The following is a 15,853-nucleotide window of genomic DNA, read 5'->3' on the forward strand; positions in this document are numbered from 1 at the left end:
TAAGGAGATAACAAAAAATTCAACAATCAAGACATAATCTTGAAATACAACAGTATTCTAAAAAATCGGAAGCTAATGCAAAGACTCTAAAGATTTTCCTCTTGCCACAGGACCCAATATAGCTTGGCATGGCACTGCTACCATTATTTAAAAATCTAACATTCTGTTCATTTGAGCCATAAAACAAACACCAACAAATTTCTAAAAATTCATATCATACAGGGTATGTTCTCTGACCATAACAGAATTAAACTAGAAATCAACAATGAAGATACCCGGAAAAATCCCCCAAATATCTAAACAACACACTTCTTAAAAAACCTATGGGTTACAGAGGAAGTCACAAAAGATATTAGAAAGTACTTTGAAATAAATGAAAATGAGATCACAACAAATTAAAAATTTAGGAAATTCAGAAAAGGCAGTGGTCAACGGAAGTTTGCAGCATCAAATGCTAATGTCGGGACTTTTGGTGGTCCAGAGTTTATGTCTACCAATGCAGGGGGCACAGGTTCAATTCCTGGTCCATGAAGAGTTCACATGCAATGGGCCAAGTGGCACAACTCCTGAAGCCCAAGCACCCTAGAGCCTGTGGTCCACAACAAGAGAAGCCACCACAATGAGAAGCCCGTGCACTGCAACAAAGGGGGAAAAAAAGCCCGAGCAGCAACAAAGACCCAGCAGAGCCATAAATAAATACATAAACTCACCAGGTACAGAAAAAGCAGGACCTTGAAAAAAAGCTATTAGAAAAGGAAAGTCTTAATGATCTAAGCTTTTATCTTTAGACACTTAAAAGGAGAGCAAAAGAAGGAAGAAAGGAAAGAAAAACAAACACAGAATCAATGAACTTAAAACAGAAAAATAAAAAATAAAACCAAAAGGTGGCTCTTTGGAAAGATGAATAAAATTAACCTCTAGCTAGAATGATCAACAAAAAAAATGCCAATCAGTTCAGTTCATTTGCTCAGTTGTGTCCGACTCTGCGACACATGGACCACAGCACACCAGGCCTCCCCGTCCATCACCAACTCCCGGAGTTCACTCAAACTCATGCCCATTGAGTCGGTGATGCCAACCAGCCATCTCATCCTCTGTCATCCCCTTCTCCTCCCGCCTTCAATCTTTCCCAGCACTGGGGTCTTTTCAAATGAGTTAGCTCTTTGCATCAGGTGGCCAAAGTACTGGAGTTTCAGCTTCAACATCAGTCCTTCCAATGAACACTCAGAACTAATCTTCTTTAGGATGGACTGGTTGGATCTCCTTGCAGTCCAAGGGACTTTCAAGAGTCTTCTCCAACACTACAGTTCAAAACCATCAATTCTTCAGCACTCAAGTTTCTTCACAGCCCAACTCTCACATCCATACATGATTACTGGAAAAACCATAGCCTTGACTAGACAGACCTTTGTTGGCAAAATAATGTCTCTGCTTTTTAATATGCTGTCTAGGTTGCTCATAACTTTTCTTCCAAGGAGTAAGTGTCTTTTAATTTCGTTAACAGAATGAAAAAAAGGGAAATCACTAAATACCCTATAAACACTAAAAGGATAGTAAGGGGCTATTATTATGAATAACTTTATGCTCATGAACTCAACAATTTGGATAAAATGAACAAATTTCTAGAAACAACCAACCACATTCATTCGAAAAATATATTGATAGTTGTATATTTATAAAATTTAGGTTATAGTTAAGATCAAATACTTTCCAACTAATTTTATGAGACAAGCATTATTAAATCCGATGAAGTCATTACAATAAAAGCACCAATATTTCTCATTAAAAAGATAGTCCAAGAGTAAATACTCTTTATAGTACAGAAACAGCTTTTAAATTAAAAAGTCACCTGTTTTGCACAGTTTCTCATTCTGGGGAGCATATAAATTTCTTCAAGTTCCTTTTGTCTTTCCTCTTCTTCTAATCGTCGTCTTTGATCTTCAGGAATGATTTCTTCCCAGTTCTTTGAATTTCTTTCAGGCTCCAACTCAATATCATCCTCATCCATATTTGAAAAGTTGGCAACCTGATAAATTCCAGAATTTTAGCAGAATAAAATTAAAGAACTATTCATCCTTACATTTTTTCTTTCTTAGCAGGAAGGACAAAACATATCAGAATAAGATAACAAATAGCCCTAGGATAATGAATATGACTATGGGTTAAACCAAATATGATTGCTAAGCTAAGTTTACTTCTTTATGAGGTCAAAGTAGATCAAACCATATGACTTCTAAGAATTATCTTCCAGGAATGATTCTCTTTTGCTCTGCTGATCAACAAAATTACTACTATAAGTGAACCAGAGGAAGTTAACAGAGTAACAACAAATTTATAGAGTATCACACTAAATCACCTTTTGTAGTAATTACCACACCAGTCCATTAAACACGAAGTGTTGTAAAACAACCCAATATTCTTATTTTTATGATTAATAAAGTACTTGAAGAGTTGATGACAAGACACAAGGAGCTCAGAGACCATAGATAAATTTATTTAGGTTCCCTAAGTGCTAGTTTCTTCATTTCTAAAAAAGAAAAGCTAGTAACAGCATACTAACTTTTGTGAGGATTAAATAACAATACATTTAAAGAAGTGTGCAGAGTTTGATATACAGAAAGCACTCTTTAAGGTTAACTGCCAATACTGGGACATTAAAGCTTACAGGTAATTGGAAAGACAAGAAAACTATGCTCTGTGTGTGTGGCACATTGCAGGTACTCAGTAAGTATTTGCTGAATGAAGGAATGACATTAATTGATCCTTAAAAACCTCAGCTCGTAGAAAATGGCTAGGATGCAGAGAAATCTGCTTTTTTACGCTAAACAACTGGCACACACATTACTCTGGGGCTGGTTCACTTATGTTGCTTTAGGACTCCCTGCAATCTTTTAGGCTGCACCTAACCTGGTGTGGGCTTCACTGGTGACTCAGTTGGTAAAGAAGCTGCCTGCAATGCAGGAGACCCACATTCAATCCTGGGGTTGGGAAGATCTCCTGAAGAACGGAATGGAATGAATACCCACTCTAGTCGTCTTGCCAGTATAATCCATAGACAGAGGAGCCTGCTGGGCTATAGTCCATGCGGTTGCAACAGTCAGATATGAGTTAGCAACTAAACCACCTAACCCAGGGGTATCTATCAGTATTACTGCTTACTCTGTCTGATTTACTTGCGTTTTCTTAGTTGGGATAATGCTTAAATTAATCTAATGTCAAAAACTGCTGCAATAAAAATCAGCTAAAACTCTTCAGTTATGAAAATGATTTGGCACCTTTCAAATCATGTCACTCACTGCTGGTTTGTCAGAAGAAGAAAGAAAAATTTTTACACATCACTGCAAATTTTAAGACAAAGATGTTTTTAGCATTTTTTAAGATTACCCTGCTGATCCTGCCTAAAAAAAGATGAATAAAATACTAAATGACAAAAGACAAATCCCACCTTCTCCAATTTATATAATTATGAAGAAAAATTCAAAAAGAAAATCTACCTTGAACTGAGAAAGTAATTCATCTCCTACAGTTAAAGGTCCTGCTTCGTTTTCATGAGTTTCAGCCCTCTTTAAGATTTCATCTATATCCATTTCCTAGAAAAAGAAATCTTTACTTTAAATATGCTTTATTATGTTTTAAGATATATACATTTTATATTTATAGTTTTAAAAATGACACATTTTGAGACAAGCTTTTTTTTTTAACCTGGGGCTCTTGTTCTTCTCCTTCAGGCTCCTTAAAAAGTTCCTCAGCACCAAACTTTAAAATGGCTGATAACTCTTCTTTATTGAAAGGAGTAGAACTAAAATTAGAAAAAACAAAAATTACTTAATACTAACAGTCACAAATTTAACATTTACATAGCACTTTAATGAATTATTGGCATAGTCACCTTTGTAACAGTTAATATGACACAGTTAGAAAAGTGAAAGATTACTAGTATACATACTAAAGAACTTGAAGCCTAGGGCTTCCCCCCAAGATTACTAAATTAGAATGGCAAAACCATGCACTCACTGAATGTATGCCACTGACCAGGAATTAGCTCAGTGCTTTGAAACGTAAAACAACAACACTAAATACAGTGCTTCAGTGCCTGCTTACACTAGGTAGCATTTTGGAAAAATGAACATAGTATGATTATGTAACAACCTTTTTTTTTAGAGAAAAGTAACTACCTTGAAGGGGCAGAACCTGTGTGTAGTACTGTCTTCCCAGTTGTGTCCATTCTTTGAATCACAAGATGATCTAAAACCATCTTCTTTTTGGCCCTTTCAAGAATATCCTCTTCAACTGATCCCTTTGTAACCAGACGATAAATATTCACCTGTAAAGATACACACAATGGAATTTGAAGCACAGTAATGATTCATTCTGCTAATGTTAAATGCCCAAATACTGGTTACAGCCTGAAATTCATCCAACATGAAATACTCACTGGTCAAAAGCAAAAAAGCTTCCTCAATTTAAAGATTATTTGAGACTATGTCCTTCCTTATACTTTGGTCAGTTTGCTCTTTCTTTTTTTAAAGAAATGACAGTAATTTCTAAAATTATATTTCAGCTGGGAAAGGGGGTGGTGGTAAACTTATGACAAGCTTATACCCGTTCCATCAATTTTGATTGTTTCATCGTTCCATACAATCTAAAACCCCACAAATTATTTTTTAAGTTAATGATGAAGCTCTGCCATTAACAACAAAAAAAAAGCTTTGCAAAAGACAAAACTCAATGTGTAGTGATTTTGCCCTGCTTCTCAAAGTCAGTGGTTCTATATCACACAATACCCCCATTCAGGGACCACTGTTAGTTTTCACAGTGATTGGGCTCACCAGCATGTAGAGCACTGGGACCCGGAATATCAGGCATTCTTCATTAAAATGGACATTTTGGCACAATGACAAATTATCCTGTGCCCTTTAAGCCTTCCAAATGATTTTTTAAAACGGTTTTAAATTATCCTGAGTCTAAAGAGTTCCAAATAGGAAGAGGTATTGCCACCCTGCTTATTTAACTTCTATGCAGAGTACATCCTGAGAAACGCTGGGCTGGAGTAAGCACAAGCTGGAATCAAGATTGCCGGGAGAAATATCAATAACCTCAGATATGCAGATGACACCACCCTTATGGCAGAAAGTGAAGAGGAACTAAAAAGCCTCCTGATGAAAGTAAAAGAGGAGAGTGAAAAAGTTGGCTTAAAGTTCAACATTCAGAAAACTAAGATCATGGCATCTGGTCCCATCACTTCATGGGAAATAGATGGGCAAACAGTGGAAACAGTGTCAGACTTTATTTTTTTGGGCTCCAAAATCAACTGCAGATGGTGACTGCAGCCATGAAAAGACGCTTATTCCTTGGAAGGAAAGTTATGACCGACCTAGATAGCATACTGAAAAGCAGAGACACTACTTTGCCAACAAAGGTCCGTCTAGTCAAGTCTATGGTTTTTCTAGTGGTCATGTATGGATGTGAGAGTTAGACTGTGAAGAAAGCTGAGTGCCAAAGAATTGATGCTTTTGAACTGTGGTGTTGGAGAAGACTCTTGAGAGTCCCTTGGACTGCAAGGAGATCCAACCAGTCCAAGGGAGATCAGCCCTGGGTGTTCATTGGAAGGACTGATGCTGAAGCTGAAACTCCAGGACTTTGGCCACCTCATGCGAAGAGTTGACTCACTGGAAGAATCTGATGCTGGGAGGGATTGGGGGCAGGAGGAAAAGGAAAAGGGGATGACCGAGGATGAGATGGCTGGATGGTATCACCGACTTCACGGACATGAATTTGAGTGAACTCCAGGAGCTGGTGATAGACAGGGAGGCCTGGCGCGCTGCAATTCATGGGGTCGCAAAGAGTCAAACATGACTGAGCGACTGAACTGACTGACTATTAAAATAGCAAGTACATGAGCCATAGGAATCTTATACGTCATCAATCATGAAATAATCTATCTCATTAATAATGAAACATACTTCACACATATACTTACATTAAAAAAAGAATTTTAACACAATGAAAAGAAAGTTGATTTCATTATTTTGTGATTGTATTCAGGTATTCATCCCAGAGGTCTACCACACAGCTTTCTATAGTATTTTGTCTTAGTGGTTTTTTTCCTAATATTTCCTCTTTCTTCTACCCTGTATTAGAGGATGTGGTGGCCAAAGTCTTTAAGTAGCGTAAGTGGAATGTTTTGTCTAGCCATGTGTTGAGGATTTCAACGTAGGAGATATCTATCAGTGCAATTAATCACTTTTCCCCATTTCATTCATAACACAGAAATGTTGTCTCTTCACAAATACATTAGGCCCAGTTCACCTGTAAGAATATCCTGTCTCTTCACTTTCTCATTTTTAACAGTCTATAATTTGTCTTGGCTTGTTGTCATCCCTGTTTCAAGTTTCCCTCTCTTTTATGAGAATTATTTGTGTAAAACATTTTTTTTGTTTTATATTATGGATTTCTCAGTAGAAAATATGAATGTTTACAAAGTAAATAAAATGTACTAAGCCTTTTTGTGCTACTTGTTCATCACCTCCTGCTTTGAAGAAGTTTCAGGCACTATCCCAGATGGAGGTAAATGCAATTAAAACACAAGGATCAAGATATCAAAAAGATGTCAGATGGTTTTTTTCAAGGGCTATTACAACTGTTCCAGAGAGTTATACAAAAATTATGAGAATGGCTATTTTGCAAGGAGAGTCCTATGGGTACACGGCTAACAAAAAAGGAACAATGTACGAAGCAAAATCCCTTTCAATAGTTAAGTATATGAAGATATTTTTAAATATATATATTTATATACTGAATGAAACACATTATATTCTACGGCTGTGAACAGAATTATGATCTAAAAAAGAGTACATGATCCTATTCAGGCATAGTTTTCTCAGTTCTGTCAATTTCCAGGTGATTCTGATAAATTTAAGCTCCTCGGCACTCTGTTCAATAACAATATGCATGTTTCAACAAGAAGGATAAACCAAAATAAATTCTAAACACTGATGATAAAAAAGACTCTGAAACAGTAAAATAAGAAGGATAAAAAATACCTGTTTCTTTTGCCCAATTCGATGAGCTCTAGCCTGTGCCTGAAGATCATTTTGTGGATTCCAATCAGAATCAAATATAACAACAGTGTCAGCTGAGGCTAAGTTAATTCCTAAACCTCCAGCTCTTGTGGAAAGCAAAAAGCAGAAATCCTATAAGGAAATATAAAAGGCACAATTTTAAATTCTTAACTGTGACTGTGAATAATCAATGTGAGAATTTTATAACTGAATTTCTGAATTTAAAAGTATTTTACCAGGCTCCCCTGTTGACTCAGTAGTAAAAAAAAAAAATCCACCTGCCAATGCAGGAGAGATGGGTTTGATCCCTGGAGAGGGAAGATCCCTCATGCTGTGGGACCACTAATCCTGTGTGCTGCAACCACTGAGCTGGTGCTCGAGAGCCTGTGAGCCACAACCCCTGAGCTCTTGTGCTGCGGCTACTGAACCCTGCGCACCTAGAGCCCCAGTTCCACAAGAGAAACCACTGCAAGGAGAAGCCTGCAGGCTGCTCAGAGCAGCCCGTGCTTCCTGCAATTGAAGAAAGCCCGTGTGGAACAAGGAAGGCCCAGCACTGCAGTAGATTAACACAGTTCTTTAAAAGGTATTTTACCAATAAAAGTGAAACATAGTTTTAAAATTACTAACAAAATGTATCTAGCAAAGCCAGTAAACAAGACTCCCCAATATAAATATATATGGGAATAATAAACAACAATTCATAAAGAATTCTAAATCAAAACAGGCTAGTTTATTTAGAAGCAAATTAACTGTCCTATATTGAAATAGTATTGATACAAAAGGGTAAAATTCCTCATATTTAACAGATAATATGGATTTTAAAACCTCACTTGTAAATCAAAACTGGCTACCACCAAAAACACTTTTCTTAAAAAACTGTAACTAATGACTGAAACAATTTATTTATAATTTTGAAAGCATTCATACCTCTGATCCTTCAGCATTAAAATGATCTAGAGCTTGTTTCCTCAGCTCCCCTTTGATTGATCCATCTAATCTCTGGAATAGAACATTAAAATACTACATTGTAACAGAATCAAAACTTTAAAAAGCAATTAAAACCAAGTAGGAAAAAGCAGTCCTGCTTTTGATAAGACCAGAAGGTACTTATAGGTAAGAAAGCAATGCCTAAGCAATCTGTCTCCAAAGTCTGTGTTCTTAACCACAGGAACTACTTTTGCTAATAGTAAATAATAGCACTGGCTGTCATTTTACCTGAGACCCACTATAAGAGTATGTTTTACATGTGAATGAGTACACAGTATACACTCAAAGCAAGTTTCATGACACAGTGTACTGTGAAATACCCTCATTATTTTATTATCTGTTTCATTAAAAAAAAGTTAGTACAATATTTGAACAACCCATTAAACTGATCCTCAGATCCATTAATGGGTTAGAGCCCACAGTTAAAAAAAAAAAAAAAAGCGCTGATTGATTCAAGTCCAGTGTGGTTATGGACCCACACATCACCGCCACCTAAGAACTTAGAAATGCAAATTACTGAGACCCATTTCAGACTTACTGAGTCAGAAACTATAAGAGGAATTCAGCAAAAGCCCTCTGTTTTAATGAGAATCACTGATTCAGGGCCCCACAGGCTCTAGCTGAACAGCCCACATCTGAGCATCTCTACTGCTCACCAGTGCCTTGAGCAAGTGATTTGCCTTTTTCCCTTGTCAGTTTCCTCCTCAGTAAATGAACACAGGAAGTACTACTTCCTTCAGACAGCAACAGAACAGAGTAAAACACTTTGCACAGTGCCTGACATATTCTATGTTGAGTGTTTACTAAACATTAGCTAAGCAAGAGAAGTCCAAAATCAAAAGCTTTTTTAAAGTACCAAGTTTGCTTTTCATGAAAAATTACAACTAGTAAAACCTTTCATTCTTTTTACTTTTCCCCCTAAATGACTAGATGTATCTCAATCATGTTGATATCACCCAACATCTGTTCTTCATAGCACTTACCAGAGTCATAACATTACATTTATTTCTCATTACCTGCTTAATGTCTGTCTCCCACATGGTACTGTAAGCTCTAACAGAGCAGGGATTATGTGTGATGAGGTTCATCATTGTAATACTACTTCTACTTTACTGTCTGCACTAAATACACATCATTCATTAGCTGCATATGCTAGTTGCTATGTTTCAGGTATTATTCATAAAATTGCTCTAAGGATTAAATAAATTAGATGTAAACTACTAAGACTGACTCTATTAAACATTCATCATATTTGCTGTTGTTTAGTCAGTCATGTGCAAGTCTTTGCGACCCCATGGACTGCAGCCTGCCAGGTTCCTCTGTCCATGGATTTCCCTGGCAAGAATACTGAAGTGACTTGCCATCTCCTCTAGGGGATCTTCCCAACCCAGGGATTGAATCAGCATCTCCTGCACTGACAGGAGGATTCTTTACCACTGAGCCACCAGGGAAGCTCAAACATTCTTATGAGCTGTAATTATATTGAATGAATTTCAAAATATTGAATAGATGGAATATAAGCCTTTTTTGCTTTTTGGTATATTCTCTAAAGTCATGTATTTTTATTCAGCAAACTATGCACTAGAATAACTATGAGCATACAATCTTCAGAATCTGCAACAGTTCAGGTAACACCAGAAGTACTGCTCTCTCCTATCCTTCCTCAGACTAAAGCCTAATACATAAGGCTGCCCCTTTAATTTGAACATAGAAGAGAAACACGAAGAAAAACTGTTTTGCTGTTAAATGTAAAGTCAAGAAGAAAAAGAAAAGGAATAATGACAAAACTTTTTGAACAGATCTATTTTCTTAAAAAGAGTATAGGTTACATAAAATCTACTCTTCATGTACAAAAGAATTTCAAACATGCCCAGGGATTAGATAAAATTTAAATCAACAAAAAAGACAAAATGAAATGCTTACTTGAAAGGGGAACTGACGATACTTCAAATATTCTGCAAGTATATCTAACATCCGCACCATTTGAGAAAAAATAAGAACTCTATTGCCTCGCTCTCTTAGGCGAATTAACAGTTTGTCAAGAAGAATTAGTTTTCCGCTACTACGGATTAAGTGCTATAAGGAAACAATAAATTTTAATTGTTATAACATGTTAAAAGAACTGTATCGAATGAAACAAATGTCTCACAACACTTCAGTTTTTTCATTTTAAATTAAAATTTTTAATTTTCATAATGATGAAATAGTTTATGTTTTCAAAATTTTCAGAACCTTGATCAATTAGTTCGACAACTTAAGCTAAATTTTCCTTGCCATTTAGCACCTAGGTTTTGCTGCATTTTCTGGAGACCAAAAAAAAAAAAAAAAAAAAAGCACCGTTTCACTCTATTTGTTAGATATCACACCATTTCTCCAAAAAATCTTAGCTGAAACAACTAAGTAACAACTAATACACTGAAAGAAGAAACAACTAAGTAATCAAAGGTTTTGAAAGACTGAGAAATGTCTTCTAATTTATATGTCACTGGCAGCACTTCAAAGCAATACTACAGCTGGATGACAACTGCGCCTTCTTCACACTCTTCACTTGTCTTCCAGAAGTGATAGGAAGAGGAAGATCTAAGGTCCAGATGCCCTTAAGACTACCATTTGCCATGTCACAAATTCAGCACAATCACTATTAGTGAAATTTTTTTCACCACAAAAAATACACTAAGGGGTTTTTGCTGGATAAAAGTGTGACAGACCATGGTTAGATCAGCTTTTTAAAAAAATTATCAAAATGACTAAACGGATAAATTATAACTTTAAAATAAAAAACACTAAAAAATAAGCAGCACCATTATTTAAATACACCTTTAACCAAAAGGAACATCTAAGCAATATATTAAAGCACTGTGGCATTTTCACTTAAAGCTGAAACATTTTGCTTTACCATGAAGTAATAAAATTTTAAAATTCTTACTTGTAAGGCCTCCTGTTTATTATAGAATTCATTATTATCTGGTGGTTTAATGAGGTAGCAATGGTTACAACATTTCTTTAGCTCCATCATAATATTCAAAAAGCCTGAGGTACTGCCCTTGGAACCTTTGCTGAGGGCTTTGTAATTCCTAGTTAATATCCACCTGTTTAAAAAAAAAGATTATGAAAATGATGTAGCAGAATTACCAGGATGAATTCTAAAATCACTAAAAAAATTAAGTACCGAAGTAAAACTGCACCATTATGAAGTTCAACTCCAAAGACAAAGGACTAAACTTTGTTCACAAAATTAAATGAACCTCATTCATAAGACCATGACAACACATAGTTATTTAAACCATTAACTATACACAGTAAAGGCTTAGCATAACATAGTGAATTAACAGTGCACAGTGCATTAATCCTTTACCCCAAAATTTATTTTTAAAATGGTCAACTTTATAATCTATGTTAACTTTCCAACAAATTTTGCTATGCTGGACAACTAATGCAGATACCTCACATCTCATGAGGATATCTGGTTTAGCCAAACTGCCTTCTCTAAAACAGTTACACAATACACATGTAACTTAAGAGATAAATCATAAGTGGCTATTACTGCAAATTATGCATAACATTTCCTCTCACCATGATTTACCTTGTCTAACATCTTTTATTTTCTTCCTTTTTACAAGGTTAGTTTTCGAAGGAACTTGAAACAATTTTATCTGATTTGTCTCAAAACGACAGGATAGGGGAAGTGAAGGCAGCTGGCTATGAGCTGAAGACCAAGTTTGAGTGATGGAGTTTATTATATTATCCTATTTTGTATATGGTCTGAAGTTTTCCGTAAGAAAAATATGATTTACTAACATTTTTCAAAAAGCAGAGGGGCCTAAAATTTTGTTCTAAGTTTGTTTCTCTGGCTTCCACTTCCACCTGTCAATAACATAATTATCAGAATTACATAATACCTTGGTATCATGGCAATCCTGAAACTTAAAAAGAAACCTTCTATAACGTAACATAGTACAAAATAAAGAAACACAATTAATGATGTGCTATAAGATGAATTAGTCTTATATCACCCGTGATCTTAGACATGCCATTAAATCTCTCTGCCTCACTATGCCATACAATAAACCTATTTTAAAATTCAAGAATTGTAACTGCTCTCTAAGACTCAGTCGGGGCTAGGGGGCACCTCAGAACATGTGCTCTGTTTACAGCTTACTTGTAATATTGTTTCTGTAAAGCACTCATTTCCATTCTTAAAATCTGTTCAACCTTGGCAGGAAGAGATTTTTCCACATCTTTCTTAACCCTCCGCAACAGAAATGGCTCAAGCTCTTTGTGGAGGCTTGCATAACCATATTCTCTGCCTTTGCCATGTTCTTCTTCAAAATCTTCCCAGGAAGAAAACCTTAAAAATTTAAGCAAATGGAATAATCAGTAAAAGAAGTCAAACTGCATTTGATATTTTACAGGATAGTCAGATATAAACAAAATACAGATTTTTAGGGGGGATAAATTAGTTAAAATTAATCACTTCTAATAACTATCCTTCCAAGAAATCCATTGTATATCTACAGATGTAAAATATAAGCTATTTTATGAAAAATTGTTTACTTTCCTTGAGTTAAATAAAGATGAAATATTTTCAAGTATGGGAGTAATTATCACTAAACTATTTCTCAAAGAAAGTTATACATCTATTGAAAGAAAATATGTATATGACCTTGGACAACTTATTTATTTTAGTCTGCTTTTCCTAAAATTATTAGAAAATGGAATTTTCTAACAATACCTTGTTATTGTTATTACTACTGCTTAAGAATGATACTATTTCCATTTTTAAGAAATGGATATTCTGAACAACATGCAAAATCAACTGTTATAATTTATTCTCTATGGCTCAAGCTTATTTATTTACAAAATTAAATAAAAATATTATTTCAAATTCTATTCCATCCCATTTCTTTTTCTTAATAATCTCTGATCTAATGTTTGCGACAATAAAACCTCCTTCTGACCTTATTATCTACACTAATTACTTTCCTGCTAAACTTAGCAAATGAAACCAACATTAAAATTGTATCTTAATTTATCTTACTTTTCTGGCATAATGAAATGTAGCAAAGACCAGAGCTCTTTGAGGGAGTTTTGCAGAGGAGTTCCAGTGATAAGGAGACGGTGATTGGACTTAAAATCTATTAAAGTTTTATACAGAAGAGAGTCATCATTCTTTAATCGATGTGCTTCGTCCACACCTATAAATGCCCAATTCAGACCTCCAAGGAATGCCTTAAAATGAACAGAAGAATGTAGTTAATATTTCAAGAGAAAAATGGAATTCAAATCATTAAAATAAGGCAAATTTAAAAATAAACCTATGTCTAATATTTCAAATAAAAATTATGTACTATTCTAAAATTTATTGGAATCTTCATATCAAGTAACTCAGAATGAAAAACAAAGTTCCTTCCATGACTAACTCAGCCATTAGAAAAACAGTATAATCATCAAGTGAAAGTTTTTACTAGCTTACATACTGAAAATAAAAACTACAGTGTCATTAAAAAATTTCACAAACAATGTTTACAGACTAAGTCCAGTAGAAACCTCATTAATGTTAATTTGGAGAAAATAAATTTGGAATAGTGTCTAACTCCAAGTGTAGTTACAATTTACTGCTATGATTTTTATGAATTATTTATTTACAATATACACACAAAGGTCTCTGACTTATGGAGACGGGCCTGATTCTGCTACTTAAAAGTTGCATGACTTGAGGCAAGTTCATCAACTTCTTTGAGACCTGACTTTTCTTCACAAAAGGGACAGAAGTGTATTATAAAGTAATTATGAAGAATTAAAGAAGATAATAGCTATAAAGCATTTACCCAGTGGTAGTGTGATCCGTCCTCCTCTTTAGAGACCTTACAAATCAACAGACACTATACCAAGCTGGTTTCATATCCTTTGGTTTGTATTTACAACACTTAAAAATGTAAAAATCAACCTTACTTCAAGGATCATAAAAAAAACAAACAGAGAAACCGGACTTGATCCACAGACTTTGAATCTGGTGGCCACTGATTTATGTTTATCTTTTCATCCTATCCACAATATAAAGGAAAAACTGATATACACCAAACAGAAAAACAGATTAATACATACCTTATCCTTCAGCAAGATTTCATAAGTTGTTAACAGTATATTAAATTTTAACCGTTTGGTCTGGGGATGCATCCATTCATGAGTTCTTATCTATCAAGAAATTTCAAAACAAACATTTTTTCAGAAGTATAATTTTACTTGAGTATCTGAAGTAAAATCCATTCAAAATACAAAAAATGTGTCTATATGTTTATGCATAAAAACTTTAACAATTCTTTATACAGTATAAGCTACACTGATCTTACTTATAAGCAAAACATAAATACTCCAGCATATCAAAATCTTCTGTAAAAAAAATAGCCACAGTTTTTTAACAGGCAAATTTTTAATATATGCTTTTCACTGAAGGAACTTCTCATTTGACCAAACAAAAGTGATTTCTTTTTTGTAGATAAAATATGTCTGGGGTTTGCTTGACAATAATAATTGGGAGGAAAGTATCATGTAGAGGGACAGATGAAACAAAACAGGTTAAGAGTTAAAACTGTGCAGCTGGACATAGGACATAGAGATTTTATTACATTCTTCTGTAGGCTTTCATGTATATTTGAAACTTATAATAAGGCAGGAAAAAATATATGTAACAACACTAAAACAAAAATTAATTTTTATTAAGCCAATCAAACATGTGATGAATCTTACTGTGTAACAAGTTTAATGCTGGAAACTAAGACTTTATAAAGACCAATCAAAGATTTGTCCTCAAAGATGAGTTTGTCTAAATTTCTAAATTTGTGGTGAAACAACTTACCATGTTTCTGCTGTTGATGTCACCTAAATAAACCACAGCATTCATCTGAGAAGCCCACGTCTGAATCTCCCTTTGCCAGGAAGTGAGAGTGGAGAGTGGTACTACTAACAGAAAAGGTCCATATAATTGGTGTTCATGAAACAAATAGTTCAGAAATGAGATCGTCTGTATTGTTTTTCCGAGGCCCATTTCATCAGCAAGTATGCAACTATTACCTCTGCAAAATGAAAAACAAAAATCATGTATGCAATACTCAAATTTATAAGTAACCTTTATATATAATTCATGTAAAAATTTATATGAAGTTAAATCAGATTAATCTGATAGGTATTATTTACAATATGCATTTTTATTAACTATAATAGTATAAGAGAAAGTTTATGATTTTAGAACATAAAAGCAGCTTAAAAATTATCAGAATTACTTACAGTCAGTTATGGAGATAAGGATACAATCCATCTACAAGTGGTAGAGTCCAGATAAAACTACAGCTATGTTAAAGTTTAAAAAAAAAAACTGCACCCTAGTCACCAACACTGCCAAAAAGAGAGTAGGAGACACAGGAGAGAGGAAGAGAAAAACAGAAGCCAAACTGGCTATTAGAAATAACTGGAAGAGAGACAGTCCAGGACACTGTGAAACAATGTATACATATTCTGATTTCAATTAAAACATATTTAAATATTGCAACAATCAAAAAGTTCTTTTTCTTTTTAATATAAGAAGTACTGTCTATATAGGGCTTCCCTGGTGGCTCAATGCTAAAGAACCCGCTTGCCAAGACAGTAATAGAGACAGGTTTGATCCCTGGGCAGAGACGATCCCCTGGAGAAGCAAATGGCAACCCACCCCAGTATTCTTGCCTGGGATATCTCATGGACAGAGGAGCCTGGCAGGCTATATAGTCCATGGGGTCAAAGAATTAGACACGACTGAGCAACTAAACAAC

The 15,853-nt window shown here is 34.8% G+C and overlaps 1 protein-coding gene across 3 annotated transcripts in view; it reads right to left on the minus strand.

Moving 5' to 3' along the window:
- The window catches only part of CHD1 (chromodomain helicase DNA binding protein 1), a 72,114-nt gene that overhangs the window by 22,616 nt on the left and 33,645 nt on the right, over positions 1 to 15,853 (minus strand). For all 3 annotated transcript variants that reach the window (XM_069590183.1, XM_069590182.1, XM_069590181.1), the window contains 12 exons: positions 14,905 to 15,121; positions 14,154 to 14,243; positions 13,087 to 13,277; positions 12,208 to 12,396; positions 10,975 to 11,137; positions 9,972 to 10,124; positions 7,989 to 8,060; positions 7,044 to 7,193; positions 4,176 to 4,324; positions 3,703 to 3,799; positions 3,495 to 3,590; positions 1,850 to 2,026 (listed from right to left, as the gene is read on the minus strand). In XM_069590183.1, the coding sequence (XP_069446284.1) occupies positions 1,850 to 2,026; positions 3,495 to 3,590; positions 3,703 to 3,799; positions 4,176 to 4,324; positions 7,044 to 7,193; positions 7,989 to 8,060; positions 9,972 to 10,124; positions 10,975 to 11,137; positions 12,208 to 12,396; positions 13,087 to 13,277; positions 14,154 to 14,243; positions 14,905 to 15,121 (1,744 nt within the window). The remainder of the gene's footprint in view (positions 1 to 1,849; positions 2,027 to 3,494; positions 3,591 to 3,702; positions 3,800 to 4,175; positions 4,325 to 7,043; positions 7,194 to 7,988; positions 8,061 to 9,971; positions 10,125 to 10,974; positions 11,138 to 12,207; positions 12,397 to 13,086; positions 13,278 to 14,153; positions 14,244 to 14,904; positions 15,122 to 15,853) is intronic.

The sequence above is a fragment of the Ovis canadensis genome, chromosome 5 (assembly GCF_042477335.2).
Source record: "Ovis canadensis isolate MfBH-ARS-UI-01 breed Bighorn chromosome 5, ARS-UI_OviCan_v2, whole genome shotgun sequence".
Classification (NCBI taxonomy): Eukaryota; Metazoa; Chordata; class Mammalia; order Artiodactyla; family Bovidae; genus Ovis; species Ovis canadensis.